This window comes from Capsicum annuum, chromosome 6 (assembly GCF_002878395.1).
Source record: "Capsicum annuum cultivar UCD-10X-F1 chromosome 6, UCD10Xv1.1, whole genome shotgun sequence".
Taxonomy (NCBI): domain Eukaryota; kingdom Viridiplantae; phylum Streptophyta; class Magnoliopsida; order Solanales; family Solanaceae; genus Capsicum; species Capsicum annuum.
Genome location: NC_061116.1, coordinates 224,103,514 through 224,123,507, shown reverse-complemented (window position 1 = coordinate 224,123,507; position 19,994 = coordinate 224,103,514). Strand labels below are relative to the sequence as shown.

The following is a 19,994-nucleotide window of genomic DNA, read 5'->3' as shown; positions in this document are numbered from 1 at the left end:
ATTTATAATTTTAGTTTAATATTTGTTTATAATTTCTAAACCCGGCCTTGCACATCTCTAAACCAGCTTCGCCTACCATATGTCTAAAACCACCCCAATGTCATCCCTACCTAAGGCATGGGAGTGATCAGACTGGTGACGAAACCTAAGTCACAATTGAGTGATCTTTATCAGAGCACACAATGTGGAGCAGTAAAATTTGTACATCTACAGTTCTGAGCCAGGACTTAAGCCTAAAATTGGAAAAGAATTTAGGGACTCATCAATTCCCTAGTTTCTGCCTTCATAAGCATTTTACTCTTCCAAGTTTTATTCATGCTTCAAACACTGTTTCAATTTTCAAAAGGCGGATGATGTAGGGTATCTTAGCTTCTTTGATCACTCTTGCTAGCTATTATCTTATTTATATTCAAGGAATACATGCCATTAAAGCCACAGCTATATCCACTCCTCTTGCCTGATATGATGCAATATTTTATCCGTCACCCTTTTCATTTGATATGCTTCCACTTCTTTTACTATTATTATGATTATTACAATTATTTTTATCAGTACAGTTCTGTTATTATCTTGGTTTATTCCTTACCTAATTTATGCACGAGAGAACAAGGGTTAAACAATTGTATACAGAGCGTGAATTCAATAAGTGAAACTCCTGACCCCAATCTGAGATCAATATCGGTCCTTCTGACCCGGCCCAAAAGCCCAATTCAACTAAATGTCTCAAGAGATTCTGTCACCAGCCGTGCCTCAATACACGGTTCAGAAACATTACAATTCCACCATAATTTGGTGGTACTATAATCTTGTTGATCCACCACCAATCCAAACAACAATCATATCCTTATTAGCCAAAATATAAGAACCTCCAGTTGATTTGCATCCCAATTACACTCAAGTAGCTGAATTGCACAATCTTTACACCCTCAAACCTGAATATCTAATATTATGATCGACCGTTTTCATGTTCAACCTTCTATAGTAGCAGTTTCAACTAGGATAATATTTTATGAACAATCAAAACTGGGAAGGTTGTTGTTATTGTTGTTGTACACATACAACAGAAGTATAGGCTTCAAGATCACAGAGACAAGCTTGAGTTGGTGACTACACCCCAAAAGTAGAGTCATTAAAAGGTGAACTTCTATGCTCAATTGATCTGAATGCTTCAAATCCACCGCCACAAAAGGCATCCATTACAACATCCCGTAGAGAATGAAATTTTCTCCAAACAAAAATCTAATTTGTAACAATAGGTACCAAAGAAGCTATATAATGACTAGCAACCAATGGACAAACACAATCACGACGAAAGTAAATTGCAGATTTTGGCTAATCGAAAGCTTCACCTAACAAACATGACTTGCTAATCTAATAAAAAATGACAGTACCAGCAGAACTAGAAATTCTTACTCTCAATGGATGCAAATCTGATACAGAAAAATTCATCCTTCAATTCGCCATCAGCAAAATCTGCTGCATGCCAAACACAAGACTTCTCGTTTCCAGCATGTTCCTGAACGGTCATCGTTGGAATAACTGCATTGGACCAAAATGAGTCCATATTTCAGATCTCCCAAATTAAATGAAACACAAAATTGAATAAATCAACTTAAATTAAGTAAGAAAAAAAAATCATAAGTTGAACTATAAACAAAAATAGATGATTAGCGAAGATCTTAAGATTGTAATTTGTAGCACTTTCGGTATAGTTTTTGAATATCTAAATTCTAATTTTAAAATGTCAAAATAATCTAATCTAATTTAGCTCAGAAAAATAGTCAAATCGACTCTCAAGAAGCAAAACCTGACAACTACTTCGAAATGGCGGGAGTACAAACAAACCTAGATGATTGGCACAGATCTTGAGAGTCTTGGATTGACGCATAACAAGGCGAACTTTTCCAGTTTCCTTATGCTTTAAAAATTTAACAGTACCAGCACCTCTCTCTTTCCACTGATTTCCACCTTTGTCAAATCGATAAAGCTTAGCTTTCCTGTCACAATAAAATTTAAGTATTAAACTATTATTCAGTTCCTAGAGATTGAAGCAGATCAAAATTCAATAAACACGGTTAACAGATAATCAATTTACAAATGATAAAGCTTAGCTTTCCTATCACGATAAAATTTTCAAGTATTACACTACTTATCGATTCCTCTAAGTTGAAGCAGATCAAAAATCAATAAACACAATTCAGATAAAATCAATTTACAAATTGATAAAGCTTAGCTATACTATCATAATAAAATTTACAGGTATTACACACCAATCAATTTATGAATGATAAAGCTTAGCTTTCCTGTCACAATAAGATTTTCAAGTATTATACTACTTATCAATTCCCAGAGACTGAATCAGATCGAAAATCAATCAATTTACGAATCAATAAATCTAAGCTTTCATGTCACAATAAAATTTTCAAGTATTACACTAATTGATTCCTAGAGATTGAAGCAGATCGAAAAGCAATCAATTTACGAATCGATAAATCTTAGCTTTCATGTCACAATGAAATTTTTCAAGTATTATACTAATCATTCCTAGAGATTGAAGCAAGCAGATTGAAAAGCAATCAATTTACGAATTGACAAAGCTTAGCTTTCCTGTCACAATAAAAATTTTCAAGTATCAATTCTTAGATATTGAGGCAGATCAATCTTAGCTTTCATGTCACAATGAAATTTTTCAAGTATTATACTAATCATTCCTAGAGATTGAAGCAAGCAGATTGAAAAGCAATCAATTTACAAATTGATAAAGCTTAGCTTTCCTGTCACAATAAAAATTTTCAAGTATCGATTCTTAGATATTGAGGCAGATCAAAAAGCAATCAATTCATGAATCAATAAATCTTAAATTTCCTGTCACAATAAGATTTTCAAGTATTGCATTATTTATCGATTCCCAGGGATTGAAGCAGATCGAAAAGCAATCAATTTACGGATCGATAAAGCTAAGCCTTCCTGTCACAGTAAAAATTTCCAAGTATCAATTCCTAGAGATTGAAGCAGATAAAAAAGCAATCAATTTATGAATCAATAAAGCTTAGATTTCCTGTCACAATAAGATTTTCAAGTATTGCACTATTTATCGATTCCTAAAGACGGAAGCAGATCAAAAAAGCAATCAATTTCACGTATTACGCTATTTATCAATTCCCTACAAACTGAAGCAGATCGAAGAGCGAATCAATTTAAAAGTATAATAAACCTTAGCTTTCCTGTCATAGTAAAATTTTCAACTATTAAACTAGAAATTGAAGCGGATCGAGAAGCAGTAAACACGGTCATAAAGAGAAATCAATTACTTACAAATCGAGAATAGCATCTTCGTTCTCTTCGCCAGTTGTTACGGCTACTTCTTCTAGCCGTACAATCGGCGCAACTTGAGCTCCGGTATCTTCGTCATCGGCTCCGGCGGCTTCTTCCTCTGTACGGCGTTCGTGCTCAGGTTCGGCGGTCGACATTGTTAACTGCACGGATGCTGTGTGAGGTTTTTCTAGAGAGAGAAAAGATAGTGAGACGCTGGAACATTTCCGGGAAGAAAGGTTTATATAAGAGTTCTTTTCGGAAGAAAGCGTGATGCTAACGCTCATGATTTTTTTTTTTTCATTTACCTTTTATGTAATTAAGCCCTAATTAATTGTTACCCAAAAAAAAACTAATTAATTGATTAATAAATAAATTTTAATTTAGAGATCGAAAAAGAGTTAAAAATATCCTTAACGTATTGAAAATAGTTTTAAAATGTCAAAAGTTCATATATTGGATCAAATTTGCCCTCGAGGTATTTTATAGATTTAAAAATGTTCTCTTCTAACGAAATTATGACATGACATTAGTTGATTGTGTAATTCAACAAGTAGATAATTAGTAGATAATTAATCAAGTGTGAATAATTTATTGCAAACAAATTATATGGTTCAAGAGTCTAATCAAACTAAAGAGTAAAAAATTAGAAAGTTTCACAAGAGAAATAAATACATAATAAAATAATTTTCATTCGTTGAATAGATCAAGTGTAAGTAAGGTAAGGGTAGTTCAGTCATAGTCACAAGTAGTTAGTTATGCAACAGTTAGTTAAAAAGTTAAGTTAGTTAGTAAACTGTTTTTCAATTATCTTTATAAACAGTCTGTGTGTATGTACATTGTTATTATGGAATAAGATTTTTTCCTTCATTCTCTGTTCTCAATCTCCTCCCTATTCATTCTCCTTCTTCCTCCTTCTTCCTTTTTCATGTTTCTCCACTGTTATTCATGATTTACAACATGGTATCAGAGCAGTATAGCTAGATATCTTAGTTGTGACTCTGCTTTTATCAATTTTGCGCACATTTCCTTTGTTATTTGCTCGTTGCAAAGAGTTCTTCCAATCTCAAGATTTTAAATACCATTAAATTCTTGATAATTTCACATTAACGGCGACTATAGGAGATCATGTGAATAATCACAACTTTGGGTTATGTAGACTAATCAAATCCCTTTATGGACTCAAGCAGGCATCAAGACAGTGAAATACTAAACTATCTGAAGCTCTATTAGAAGTTTCAATTCAAAAAGAGTTGGATCACTCCCTTGTTCATTAAGAAAACAAAAGTTGAAACTGTAATGGTACTCATTTATGTTGATGACATGCTGATAACTGGAGAAAATCTCAAACTGATAGAACAAATAAAGACAGATTTGAAATAAACATTCAAAATGAAGGACTTGGGAGAACTAAAGTATTTTCTAGGAATAGAGTTTATAAGGTCTAAACTTGATATATTGTTGTATTGAAAAAAATACTCTTTAGAAATCATTACAAAAATAGAACTTGGAGGAGTTAAACCAGCAATCACACCAGTTAATACAAATTCTAAGCTTACATCAGTTCAGTATGATGATTACATCAGGAATACAAAAGCTATAGACATTCATGATCCTCCAGTTGATACAAGTGTATATCTGAGATCATTAAAGAAATTGTTATACCTTACTATGACTAGACCTGACATAGCCTATACAGTACAAGCATTAAGTCAGTTTCTACAACAACCTAAACAATCTCACATGGATGCAACCATAAGAATTGTGAGGTATGACAAAAATCAACCAGGGCAAGGTGTGCTACTATTCAGCGGTCATAACACTAATGTATCAACCTATTATGATGTTGATTGGGCTTCATATCCACTCACAAGAAAGTTTGTATCAAGTTATTTTGTGAACCTAGGAGACTCCTTGATTTCATGAAAGTCAAAGAAATAACCTGTAGGAGCTCTGCTGAATCAGAGTACAGAAGTATGACCATTACTATTACAGAGTTAGTTTGGTTACTAGACTTGATGAAAGAGTTAGAATGAAGGTCAAACAACCTATACAGATCTTCAAAGATAGTAAAGCTGCTATACATATTCCAGCCAATCCAATATATAATGAAAGAATCAAACATATAGAGGTTGATTATCATTTTATTAGAGAAAAAATCACTCAAGAAATTGTAACATTTGAGTACATACCTACAAGAGATCAGCCAGTTGATCTACTAACTAAAGGACTCTAAGCTTGGGACTTCAAAACATCTTTGCTACACTTAGCTTGAGGGGGGTGTTGAAGAGATTGAGTGTCAAGCAAAGATAGTTTATTCATAGTCACAAATAGTTAGTTATGCAGCTAATTAGTTAAGTAGTTCGTTAAAAAGTCAAGTTATGTAGTTTAACAGTTTTTGAATTATCTATATAAACATTTTGTGTAAGATTGTTCAATCATAGTCACAAATAGTTAGTTATGCAGTTGATTAGTTAAGTAGCTAGTTAAAAAGTTTAAGTTAGTTAATTGTTTTTATCTATATAAACAGTTTGTGTATGCACTGTCAGTCATTATGAAATAAGATTTTTTTGCTTCAATTCTCTATTCTCAATCTCGTCCTTCCTCATTCTTCCTCCCTATTTCTCTACTGTTATTCATGATTTACAATACCATTGAACACCAATTCTTATGTTAAAAGAGTTCTTGGCAAGTTCTAATTTTAATCCGTCGAGTAAAATTTGATGTATGCATTGTTCACAACTTGCTAACAGATTTAACAATATATTTATATGAGAAGAAACTTTCATCAAGTCTAGCGTAGTACTAAATCAAAGAAACGCATAGCTCAGAATTCTCTGGCAATCAGTCATTTTGTGACACCTTGTTTGGGTCGTTATTACAAATACAATGTTTGTCTGATTCTATCGTTAAGTAACAATGATAAGCGTCATCGCCAACCTCTAAAGAGTCCACGACACAATGGGAGAAAATGAACTTAATATCTAGGTTGTTGCCTGGTATGTTTCCAATCGAAACAACCTGTACAAACAAAATTCAAGTGGCCCGAAATCTTTTATTTTCAGCAGTAAGTTTCACTTGTCCAATAAATCAGGTCAAAGTTCAGGGACCGCTCTCTATCCAGGGACGAGCAGCAACAGCAATAACATGGGAAACCGCGTACCTAAAAGAGTTACCTACAAAAAGGATAACAGCCAGCAGGATTTATTAAGGATCAAGATCAAATCCACATTCCTGGCCAATGGACAGGAAATGAATATTTTTCATATTTTGACTTCGATCAAGAGACTGGGAAGGGGGGAATGAAAATCTCCAAGTGAGAAAAAAGATAATGATATCAAACAAACATTTTGCATACCAATTACTGAAGCTATGAAGCAGCTGCAGAATTGAAATTCAAGTCTAGCTTTATCAAAAAGAAAGGATCAAGTACACTGAAAGCCAACATAACTAATCACCACTAGCTAGTCTACAGAGAAAGATGAAGCATTTAGGAGGCGTTCTCAAAAAAGAAAAGCTACATCATTCTCTTCCACTGTCATCTTCAGCCATTGACGGTTTAACATCAAGTGTAAAGTTATATTCCTGGTCACAACCCAGATAAGAATCGCACATGAAATACAGTGTGTAGTTCCTTGTTCCAGCTTCAGCAGGAGCAGCAAAATCCAGCTTGACCCGAGATTTCCTTTGGAGAGTAACTCTCTTAATGGCCAGTAATTGGTTGCTCTTTGTATCCCCGACAACAAGCCACCATCCTTCCTCCTTGGCTTTGGGATATCTAGGTGCAAAAACAGGTCCAACTTCTGTTCTACCCTCAAGATCTCGCTCAAGGATTACCTGCACACTTACATCGTCTCCAGCACTCACATTATTACTGTCCAGCACATCAAACGCCAAATCAATGTTTGGAAACCGATTACAGAACCGGGCAATATCCAGAAGCTGCAAATCTGACATTTGCAAGAGCGCACGCCTCTCGTCATCTTCCATCTCCACTAAATCAAACACTGTCTCTATACTCTTCCCTGGATTTTCTTGGCACTTCTTAGCCAATTCCTTTGTGAAGTGTGGAAGCTGAAGAAGCATTGAGTCACGTTCCCACATTCCCTGTGTCACCATCTGGCTCACCTCCATTGTTAGAAGTGCTAGACTAAGCCAACCATTACTGGAAATAACATCAACCATTGCCTGAAGCAGCCTAGTAGCAGAAAGAAGCACCTCTTGCTGGTCAGAAGCAAGATTTCCGCCCAACAGTTGCCTAGAGAAATGGGCTTGTAAAAGAGCATTAGCCTTGACATGAGGATCTGTGTATTTCGGATTCTCAAAAGAGAAACGCAGGTGATTAATCAACCTTCTTATCAACTCCTCTTCACCTGGTCGTATCGGCAGCTGTTCGAACTCTGATGCTGAGGCCAATATTTCCAGCAAGCCCTTCAACTTTGTTTTGGAGGTCACAGAAGAGCTAAAACGCTCTATTGTAGTGTAACTGATATAATAATATGACGCTATCATGCCGAGATTCAAAGGTGAAAGCAAAAATTCATCCTCAACTGTCACACATTTGCTTGCCTCCAAATCAGTGATGGTATTCTCCACTAGCTCTGAGAGGTGGTCAGACAAATGCCTATGACTCACACCCTGCAGATTGTAGTAATTTGGATTCTGTGTCAGCCTTCTGTACATGAAGGTCCATGTAAGGTAATCAACAGCATCTTGCTTGTTCTGAATAACACCAACCACCACCTCAGCATTCAAATTATCATGGAGATAGTGTTGCAGATGGCTTTCAACTGGGAATGCTTCATACAAGAACTTTTTGTAGTAATCCTTCCGTGGTGCATGACAGAGGATGACACACTTCCCAGAGTTATCTACAAGAGGTCGACTGGCATGGCCCATCATCTGCAACAAATCAGTGACGGGATAATCAGTGTGCGCATTTTCCCTACCATCATAGTACTGTGTTCCCATGACCACCACCAAATGCGCAGATAGCGGTACTCCCCAACACATTGTACCATTCATCACACACACTTGGATCCATCCAGTTTCAAACAATGTTTTCACTATATCCTGATCAGTGGCACTCAACCCCTCATGCAAATAGCCCACACCATACTTGAGTGTCTCTTGCAGCATAGGTTCATTGATCCTGTCCACGAAAGGTCCCAGCTCTTCCGCAGATCGTAGCAGAAATATAGGTGTGTCTTCGCTGTCCATGCTTGAATAAGTCATCAGATCTACAGCAGTCAAGCGAGCATGCTTCCTTGTGGGAACATACACAATTGCAGGCTTTCCATTCCTTGCATGTTGGACTATTGCAGTATATGTGGGTTTTGTCATGGCTTGCATCCTAGCTTCAAAGTTAGCAATATCAACACCTTGAATGTGTATTTCCAGTGGCACAGGCCTTACACCAGGTGGAAAGTTGAAGAGTCCATGAGATGTGGCCCCAATCCATTCTCCCAAATCCTTGGCATTAGCTAAGGAAGTCGACAAAGCAACAATGCGGATCTTGTTCTCAACCTGGCTTGAGATATACCTCATCCGAGAGACGATCACCTCCAGGATTGGGCCACCCTGACCCCCAATCAGGTGCAATTCATCAATAATGAAAAGACTGACTTGCTGAACATGCTTACGTTGTTTCCAGCGCCGAGACAACGCATCCCATTTCTCAGGTGTGCTGATAATTAGTTGTCCCTTCTCCAACAGCTTCAGATCACTGGCTGTCTCGCCAGTTAGTTCAACAACTCTCATTCCCAGATGGTCACCAAATTTCTTTTTCCAATCACTGAACCGCTCCTTAGCAAGAGCCTCTAGTGGAGCTATATACACAGCACGAATGGTACTATCAGGTCCTTTCTGATGATTCCTCAAGATAGCAAATTCAGCACAGATGGTCTTCCCACTGCCAGTTGGAGCCGCAACCAAGACATTGTCATCTGAATTGTACAACACCGTGAAAACCTGAGTCTGAACCGGATTGAACTGCTTGAAATCTTGATAAAGTCCTTCATATGCTGGATTCCTCAATGCAGTAACTGGCAGAGGTTGCAAGTCTAGTAACTCGGTGGGAGGAGGATATTTCTCTGGCAAAATCAGATGTCGGAAAGAGACGGGCAAAACAGTCTGGGACCCTAGCCATCTGTCGGAGACGACGCGAATGAAATACTGTGGGGGCAATGGCTCATATATTGGGACTGTGAAATTCAAAGTATGGTCTTCATCAATATACTGTTTCTTGAGCATGAAATACTCATGATGAAGAATATACTCCCCATCATTATCTTCAACAATTATCCAGAAAGGTTCTACAAATCCATGAACCTTGTCCTCCCATTGGAAATCCGGTGTAATAGTCAATTCAACCCTCAAGACTGACCGGGTAATCGGCTGAACATGTGCAGAGAGGTTCAGCTTTGGGAACTGGTGAATAAACTTGTGCAACACCCTTCCCATCTTCGTGAACCGGATAAGCTCTCCCAACTCTTGTGACGAAAGATCGTAATAACGCTCCCAAGCCAAATCTTTCTTCTCCAACTTCATCAGGATTTCATTTGGTATGCCATGGAATTGACGAAGTGGTGTCTGCACACTCCACATCCTCTTGCTTATCATTTTGCACCATTTTAAGGCCTTCTCAGCTAACTGAGCCCAGCCCCTCTTCAGAACAATCTCAAAAAGGGCTCGCATCAAACGTGCAGCACTCTGCAAAAGCAAATAACTAAGTTAAATAATTCGCTATCAGATAACACTAAAAAAGAAATAATAAGCAACTAAATAGGAGGTTATTTATACAACATAACAAACCTGAGTTATGTAAACCATGTCGGATGACAGAGACAATCCTTCAAGCTTCAGCCGTGAAATGTATGCCTGCAATAGTACATTGATCTTGGCACTAGGCTCCTCAAGACTCTCTTTTATCGGAATAGGAACACGGTCTAGAAGCTTCGCCAATTCCATTTTCTCATCTTGTCTGACAGTTACATATTTGAATTCCTCACTAAGAGAGAAAAGCCTACAAAGTTCAATATCACCCATCGTAGGCTTCAAATGCTCATTGTACGTGGAAATTGTCCCATGAGTTATATAATAATAACTCGCAATGCGACCCAAGTCAGTCACCTGGAAATATCCACTTTTCCTGTCATACTTGACCAAGTTATTCTTGTCCAGCATTATAGCAGCAGAATGAACCTGCAAACACACAAGCATTTCAAACTCCGAAGGAATTATAGATGCTCTTTCAGCTAAGATGGAACAAAAATACAATATGAATGTCAAATTATCAGTACAAGACACCGTAAGACAGAACAACAATTTCAAAAATGGAATTAAAACAGCACATGTATTGGATGTTACTGCCATTGATTATCACAGGAATAATTCTATTTAAGGTGAGTCACTGGTCTGTTTTGTTCAAACTAATTGAAACTGGCTCTCCATATAAACAACTAGCTGGCATCAACTCACCAAGAAGGACAACTACCAGCGATTACACTATTACAAACAAAACATAAATTTCCATTCGATACAGAAGATCCGAACTTCTTTAGTGGAGTACCTAGTCCCAATTTCAAAGAAACACAAACTGAGACCCCTGACAAAAAACCTCCACTAAAGCAAAGCCGTATATTATGAATTAGGGCGCATAATTACAACTTGGGAGCACCATGAAATGAAAACCATCTTCAAATGAATTTAAACCCACGCATGGGCCATGGCATTACTTCTTCCATGATTAGAATCAATGTCCATTGGAGTGGAAGATTGTAAACATTGACAATAAAAGCACACAATTAACTTTGTCCTATAATACTTGATCACAATTCCAAAGTAGCATTGAATGAAAATCACCAAACAGAAAATTCTTCCATGAAGCAAAGAACCCATAATATATGTGTAGACACATAATTTTGTCCCTCCCCGAAAGCATTTTTTCTATTTTTTACCTTATCCTACCGTGTACCCTCAACCATCTAATCATACCCCACAAAAATACAAAAAAAAAAAAAGAAAAAAAAACTCCCTAACAAATTTTACCTTGTTCTAATCATATCCTAACAACCTACCAATCAAAATAAACCACATCACACCCTACCCCTACCCCCACCTCACTACCCCACCTACCCTACCTCACTACCACACAATTCTCATTCACAACAAGCACACACACCATTTTGGGGGACATATACACACTCATACACAGAACATCGAAAAAAAAAAAAAAAAGAATTCTTCCATTTCCATTCCATAGATATACTTAGCCACACAGCAACCAACACACAATACACCATTAACCTCACCATGAACGGACAGCTTCCTCACCATTCCAACAGCTCACACACTCCTTGATGGCTCCATTTTTCCATTCTTTTACTCTTACCAGAACACACACCCACAGCTACCATATACACAATTACACACTTCACTGAAGGCACACACTCACAGTAGAATCCCTCACAAATAGCCCACGGTACACAACAGATCAGAAAAGAATAGAGGGAGAGACAAGGATGGATTGAGCGAGAAACAGAGAGAGAGCTTGAGAGTGAAGAGAGAGAGAGCGGGATGAGAGAGAGAGATCGGAGACCCACGAGTCTTCGCCTAATCTCGCTGGAAAAGGCTCATCTGCCGCAGGAATTGGCAAAATCAACCCCCAAACAACTGAAATCGACCTGTTTATGGTCTGATTCCGGTCAAATCCGCCGGAAAACGTTGAAATTGGGTCGGTTTGTGCGAAATTGGTTTTGGGCGTGGATTGGGTCAATTTGGTTTTAATTTCGCGATTCTGGCTTGGTTTCTTTTGATTCAATTTGGACTGATTTTATCATCGGTTCTCGATGGGAGTGGGGGTTGGACATATTAATTGAATTGAGTTACAGATTCGAATTGGTAAAAGCAAAGCAAAAGGCATATCGAGATTGGTGTGGTTCGCGTCGAGGGTCATTATTCGAGGTTTCCGGATCCGGTTCCATCATCCAATTGCATAATTTGCACAATAAAGCTCGATTTGAGGTCCAATTCTATCTCGCTCTAAATTTTTTATTTCATTATATATGCGTGATTGGTTTGTAAGAAGCATGATATGAATACTTGGGTATATCAATTTGTTTGTTTGGTTTCGTTGACAATGATTGTGGATTGTTAAAGTGGTGATCGTGAATTGTTGGAATTTGGAGAATTAATTTGGGGGTGAGAATTGAAAACTTGATATAGTTGGTGAATTTTGGTTAGTTTGATTCATTGGTTGTTAGACTTGAAATGGATGTTAATCGAACTTGATAGTATTGTGTTTTAGGTCGAAGCAAAAAATAGGCAAACGTTAGGGGTAGGCAAATTTAGGGATTATGTTTTGTTGAATATTTGAATGTGTGATTGAATGGTTTTTGGCTTTATCGCTTTGGGACCACTTGTATCATTTGGCCGGGGAATGCCTCGAAGTACTTGTATTATTTTAACCGGGGAATGCCCCGAAGTATCATGTATGCAAAGGAGGCTCGTGATCAAGGCTCGAGTCATCGGGTAAGGCATTGGAGCGTAGTTTTAGGATTAACTTAGAATAGGATTTATATTTTCGTATTTTTTCTATTTTTGGATTGTATAATTGGACTGGACACTATATTTTGGATTTATTTTGTTTTTGTGTGTTTGATTGATTGTTTTAAGTGTTTTTGTGTGGTTTATACGTTCGTGATGTCAAATTAGTCGATACGCTCCATCAAGCGACCGTGGTCGAACCACGGGATTGAGGGGTGCCTAACACCTTCCCCTCGATCAACAAAATTCCTTATCTGGAATCTCTATTCGCGGATCAGTTTCTAGAGTCAAACTGTTTTGAAAAGGATTTCCAAAGGTGACTTGGCATACCCGATTTATGTCAAGTGGCGACTCTGAATGAAAAATGTAAATAATCCATTTTCGAAACAAATTTTCAATCTTTTTGTCACTTTAATAATAAAAACCCTTTCGAAACTTAAAATTATTCTTTTGGGAGTTGAAAAGGGGTGTGACAATATGCATCAGAGCGCATAACTACAATCCCAAGCACCACAACGCTATGACTTATGTCTCAAAATATAGACTCTTTTCGGAGATATATTAACACATAGACATCACTTTTTCCATGATTAGCATCAATATTCATGGGCACACAACATTATAATCATGGAGAATATGAGCAAGCCAATTGAACAACATTAAGAAATACCAGAATATGGTGCTAAGACAGCTGCTTTTGAGAGCTTGTATGCAGGTTTAAAGGTGAGAGACGGGGAAAAGAGGTTGTATAGGCTTGCTAAGGCTAGGGATTGTAAGGCTCGGGACCTTGATCAAGTGATGGGTATTAAGAGGGAGGATGGTGAAGTTTTGGTGGAGGCTTTCACATCAAGAGGAGGTGACAGTCGTATTTCCATAGGCTCTTGAATGACGAGGGGGACAAAGACATTGTGTTAGGGGAGCTAGAGAACTCTAGGGGGTGGGGTAGGGTGGGGGTGGGGGTGGGGGTGGGGGGATTTCGGTTATTGTAGATGCATTAAGATTGAGGAGGTCTTTGAGGCTACTCGTAGGATGTGTAAGGGTAGGGCGACGGGGCCTAATGAGATTCAGGTGGATTTTTGAAAGTTTCAGGTGGGCCAGGTTTGAGGTGGTTGACCGATTTGTTTAATGGCATTTTCAGGACTGCGAAAATGTCAAGAGGCTTGGAGATAGAGTACGATGATTCCTTTACATAAGAACAAGGGTGACATTCAAAGTTGCAACAACTACAGGGGCGGGGCATTAAGTTGTTGAGTCACTATGAAGATTTGGGAGAGAGTGGTTGAGCGAACGCTGAGGAGGAGCGTGTCTATTTCAGAGAATTAGTTTGAATTTATGCCCGGACGCTTGACGACAGAGGCTATTCACCTGGTGCAGAGACTAGTGGAGATGTATAGGGAGAGAGAGGGGGATCTACACATGGTTTTCATTGACCTGGAGAAGGCATACGACAAAGTTCCTAGGGAGGCACTTTGGAGATGCTTGCAGGCTAGAGGGGTGCCAATGGCGTACATCAGAGTGATCAAGGACTTGTATGATGGAGCGAAGACTCGGGTGAGGACAGTGGGAGGAGTTTCAGAACATTTCCTGTTTTGACAGACTTGTACCAAGGATCAATACTTAGTTCATTTCTTTTTGTCATTGTGATGGATGTTTTGACGGGGCATATTCAAGGAGAGGTGTCGTGGTGTATGCTTTTTGCGGACGATGTATTCCTGATTGATGAGACCCGGAGAGGTGTTAACGATAAACTGGAGGTGTGGAGACAAACCCTGGAATCTAAAGGGTTCAGATTGAGTAGGACCAAGACGGAGTACTTGGAATGTAAGTTCAGCGATGCAACTCTGGAGGACGAGGTGGGGTAGTGAAGTTGGATTTGCATGTTGTCCGTAGAAGGGATAGTTTTAGGTACCTTGGGTCTATGATTCAGGGTAATGGAGAGATTGATGAGGATGTCACGCATCGTATTGCGGCGGAATGGATGAAATGGAGGCTTGCCTCAGGAGTGTTGTGTGATAAGAAGGTGTCTCCCAAGCTTAAAGGCAAATTCTACAGAGTAGCAGTTCGTCCGGCCATGTTGTATGGTGCCCGTCAAGAACTCGCACATCCAAAAATTAAAGGTGGCAGAAATGAAAATGTTGCGTTGGATGTGTGGACTTACTAGGAGTGACAAGGTTAGAAATGAGGTTATTCGAACCAAGGTGGGAGTGGCCTCAGTGGAGGACAAAATGCGGGAAGTGCGGTTGAGATGGTTTGGGCATGTGATGAGAAGGGGCACAGATACACCAGTTCGGAGGTGCGAGAGGTTGGCTTTGGATGGTTTCAGGCGGGGTAGAGGTAGGCCGAAGAAATACTGGAGGGAGGTGATTAGACAAGACTTGGAGCAGGTACACATTACTGAGGACATGACCCTAGATAGGAAAGTTTGGAGAACTAGGATTAGGGTAGATGGTTAGTGCGTGGAGGTGAGCCGTAGCAAGTAGTTAGGTGCACTTTGGGGTAGCCTGATAATGGCTGTAGGACTTGGCGCATGGGATGGAGTCGCAAGTTAGGTTGGTTGGGGAGGTAGGAGCTTGCGGTTGGTTAGTGTATCGTACTACTTCGTGGATGCCTTATTTCTATTATTACATCTTGTTACATGTTTCTTGTTGCTTGTTCCATGTTTTATTATGATCCTTATCTACTGTCTCTGAATCTTGAGGCGGGGTCTATCGTAAACCACCTCTCTACTTCTTCGGAGGTAGTGTATGGACTGCGTATATTTTACCCTCCCCAGACCCCACTTGGTGGGAACTCACTGGGTATGTTGTTGGTGATGGTGGTGGTTCTAACCAAAAAGAAAAAATCAATAATATAAGTTTTCCATTTAGATGGTTGCAGAACTCTAATGAAAATTGAAGTGAGGTTTGGAAAGAGTTAATTACTGTTAAATATGGTAGAGCAAATTTTTGCCACACCAATACAGTGTATGTGCCAACTATGGAGTTTGGGAGAATACATGCAAGCTTTGGAAGCAGCATGTCAAGCTAAATGATAGCAGCCGCTGCAGGATTCTTTCCGGACAGATTTTTGACAGTGAGTTGGAATAAATAATGGAAAAATATCCTGTGTAGCATAGGTTAGCTGTAAACAAAAATTGTACAGTTGCCAACTGTAATACTGACGCAGGGTGGCATTTAAATTTTAGAAGAAACTTCAATAACTGGGAAATGGATAAGATTAGCCAATTGGTACATGTTTTGGAATCTACAACTCTTGATGTGAGCCTGTTGGATTCTCAGACTGGAAAACTAGTCAGGATGGAAGATTCTCAGAAATTCAGTTAGAGCTGGTATGCCCTTCTACAGAAGCAACCAGAGGAGTGGATGTGGAATATGCATTGGCCTTGGAAAAAGTTGTGAGAGAACAAAAGCACCTTCTAAGGTTGCTTGTTTTGGTTGGATTGATGCAAGGAATGTGTGTGTAGCTCATAGAATATTACAGAAAAGAAAGGGATTCTCTCTCTGCACTAGCTGCTGGTTTTGCTTAGGAAACGATTGGCCATCTATTTTTCCATTGCAGAACAAGACAAGTGGGAGATCTTTTTCTCAAAATCTGTAACGTGCAGCCAGCAGCGGGTGATGCCTCACACTGTGAAGAATTTACTGGAGGCAGAGTAGGAGAGTACAAAAGACTGGAACAGATCCGAAACACAATTTGTTTGTGCATCATGTGAAAAATTTGTTTAGAGAGGAATAACAGATGCTTTGATGGACACAAAAAAACACATCTTTTGTCAATAAAAATAAATATATTCAGAATTTATGTTTCTGGTGTAGAAACAACAGGATAGAAAAGTTGTATCAGTACATGTCGACTTTCGGAGTTCCTTGGTATGAAACAATGTTAGTGATATTTTAAATCTCTCTCTTTGTATTTTGTAGTGCCATCTTGGCACTTCATTAATGCAATTTTTACCAAATATAAAAATAAGGAAAGAAAGAAATAGCAAATGGAATATACATAGGACTTACCAAGTCGGCACGCCTTTCCTCCAAAGCATAATCAGTCTTGAGAGCATCAGCAGGTAGACCATACAGTGTGGGATTCCGCACCATGCGGACATAGAGGTAAGTATATAGGAGCCATTTACATGCTTCCTTGGCATTCAACACAGTCCCGAGGACAATCTCAGCATTTAACTGATCAGCCAACTTGGAGATGAACTGGCTTTCTATTGGCAGCTGCTGATTCATCAAGGACAAATAATATTGCAATTCGCTATGCCCCGTTAATATGATTCCTTCACCATAGGTATCATATTGAGGACGTCCAGCACGGCCAAGCATTTGCATAACATCAAGAGGACTGAGTTCAGTCCATGCTCCTTTCTCAGGATTGTAAATCTGGGTACCTTTTATAATCACAGTATGTGCAGGCAAATTGACACCCCATGCTAAAGTTGCTGTTGAAACCAACACTTGTACATGGCCATCAGCAAAAAGTTCCTCCACAAGTTGCCGATCGGCTCTAACCATCCCCGCATGATGAATAGCAAAACCATATGGTAAAAGATCTTTCAGATCATTGCTTTTGACAAGCTCAGTTTGAGACTGTAGAACTTCCCGAGTTATACTGTCCTCCTTCAAAAACTTACCAAGGGTGTCATTAGCAAGTGCAGTATCCCGTATCGCGCGAGCGGTTTTAGATGTTTCCTTCCGTGAATGGACGAAAATAAGCACCTGATGCTTTCCTGCAATACTAATCACCTTCTCATAGCAAACGTCATTCATCAACTGGAATCTCTGCAGTGGCTTCTTAACAGTAATTCCAATATACTGTTGAGCCAACGGAACAGGCCTATAGCTATTGTCAAAATGGAAGAGTCCTTTCTTCAGATCAACTCGCAAAAATACAGCCACGTCCTCATAATTTGGAAGAGTTGCTGACAATCCAACAAGCCGAATATGCTCTTTTGTGGTTTCGATCTGTCTAATAGTTCTAGCAATGATACTCTCCAAGACAGGACCTCGGTTGTCATGCAGGAGATGAATCTCATCAATAATAAGAAGTTTAACAAGCTGTGTATAGGTGCGATCGCCTGACTTTCTGGTTATAATATCCCACTTCTCCGGGGTAGTCACAATAATTTGAGTCTCTTCAATCTGCTGACGAGTTAATGTCTGATCACCGCTCAACTCTTTCACATTGACACCATAATGTTCCAAACGCTTGGAAAGATTACCAACCACTTCAGCAACAAGGGCTTTCATGGGTGCCACATATACAATCTTATAGTTGTTGTGGTTGAATGTTCCATCATCTTCATTGCGGTTTAGTGCAATTTGCTGAAGTATAGTGAGCATAGCTACATTAGTCTTCCCGGCACCAGTTGGAGCACAAAGCAAAATGTTCTCTGGAGAAAAGAGGGCAGTCTCATATACTTTACTTTGCACCCTGTTCAATTGGGTCATCCCACTGAATGCTGGTTGAGCCCACTCTGGGATGGAGGCTATCGTCACAAGCTTTTCCCCAGGGTCTAGTGGCCTTGGCTTCAATGCCGGCACGTGAACTTCCTCATACCCCTTCTTATGATTCCTGTAAGACCCCACTGGAAGCTCACATTTCTTATTTGCCATCAACAAACCCCCTTGATGAAATGCGAGGCTCTCAAGATCAAGAAACTGACGCTGCCCCATTAACCAGCCATTATCAAGATCTCTATCTACAAGTGCCTTCCTTTCTCCATCACCATCAACACCAGACTCATCTTTAAGACGCCGAGCCTCTTCTCTAATGCTTTTCTCCAGATTCTTCTGCCTCTCTTTTGCAGTAGCCCTAGTAGCATGCAACTGTTCTAATATAGCCACGTGATCTGGACCCAACCCCAACATCTCTTCTTCAATTTTCTTCCTATTCTCTTGGTCTTCAGCTCTTGCAAGACGGGTACACCATACTACCTTAAGCCGGTTCCGCAGAAGATATTTGATGAGACTGAACTTATCAAATTGGAGATGCACCAGCAGCTTGGTTTCTACTTCGCGATCATCGCCTTCAGCAAGAATTTTGAGAACCTCTTCAGCAAGTTTTTGGCTCTGTTGCGGATCAATCTGCTGCTCATAAGCTTGGGAAATCTTTCTTTGAAGCCAATAAGCATCTATGTCTTGAACATTCAAGGCCATACCCTCATCCGCCTCCCGCAGCTCATCATCATCAATACCACTGCCCATCTGCATAGCGCCAGAAGCACTGGGTTCCATCACATCATCGTCCTCCTCTTCATCATCAGGTACCACATCAAGATCACTCTCTTCTTCCTCTTCTTCATTCTCCTCAAACTCAACTGCTACACCAACATCATCGTCAAGAGCCTCATCACCATCAGCTGCAGCAGACGCTGACGCATCCCCCCCCATCCTGATAATCAGTAATAAGCCTCCCAATCGACACCAACTGATCAAACACCTGATTCGATATCGGATTCAACAGCTTCTCAATCTCCTTCTTCTTATCAACGTTCTTGAAGTTGTCATTTTTCAACACTGCCAACATCTCATCCGCTGCCCCACTCACAATATTAAGTGGCTGTCCACCAAGTTGCTGCTGAATCAAACTAAGCATCGCCTCATAAGCAGCCCTAGTCTCCTTCGTCTTAGGCTGATAAACACCTTCCTCACTCGAAGTAAGTACACTTTCTTCCTGAAGTCTCCTCTTCTTACTTTGCCTAGTAGGCTCAGATACAAGCGGATCTCGCTCCTTCTTCTTCCTAGCTTTCTGAAGCTTCTCATCCAACTCCGGAGGTCTACCCTTATAAGCTCGATCACCAAACGATTTCGGGTCAATTTTTCCATAAAGAGACTCCGGTTCACCAGAAGGTTCATGAGTATCTCGAGGACGAGAATCAGTAGTTAGAACAAGACTTGAGTTCGCTCTATACTCATACTGTTTGAAACGTGCATGTGCTTCTGCACCTCCTCCCAAATTCGCCATCAGAAACCCTAAAATTTCAAAACAAAGAACATCAGTACTCGATCAGCTAAACCCTAAATACAACTACAAATCCAAAAATTAACAATACAGTTGGAAAACAACAATAATAAAACCCTAATCTCACGAGCAAGGTCTGAAGAGGATAGTGCATACGCAACGTTACCCAATTT

The 19,994-nt window shown here is 39.5% G+C and overlaps 2 protein-coding genes across 2 annotated transcripts in view; both read right to left on the bottom strand.

The window, feature by feature from the left end:
• LOC107875461 (ran-binding protein 1 homolog b) overlaps nt 1-3,613 on the bottom strand; it is a 9,328-nt gene extending 5,715 nt beyond the window's left edge. The window contains exons 1-3 of the mRNA XM_016722192.2: nt 3,316-3,613; nt 1,846-1,997; nt 1,414-1,539 (exon numbers count right to left, since the gene is read on the bottom strand). Coding sequence (XP_016577678.2) covers nt 1,414-1,539; nt 1,846-1,997; nt 3,316-3,599 — 562 coding nt within the window. The 5' untranslated portion in view covers nt 3,600-3,613. The remainder of the gene's footprint in view (nt 1-1,413; nt 1,540-1,845; nt 1,998-3,315) is intronic.
• A 3,016-nt stretch (nt 3,614-6,629) lies between these two features.
• LOC107875462 (DExH-box ATP-dependent RNA helicase DExH12) lies at nt 6,630-19,994 on the bottom strand. The gene is given in 5 exon segments (XM_047414164.1): nt 6,630-10,023; nt 10,126-10,515; nt 16,869-19,238; nt 19,240-19,832; nt 19,978-19,994. Coding segments are annotated over 4 exon segments (6,534 nt in total). The 5' UTR covers nt 19,825-19,832; nt 19,978-19,994; the 3' UTR covers nt 6,630-6,834.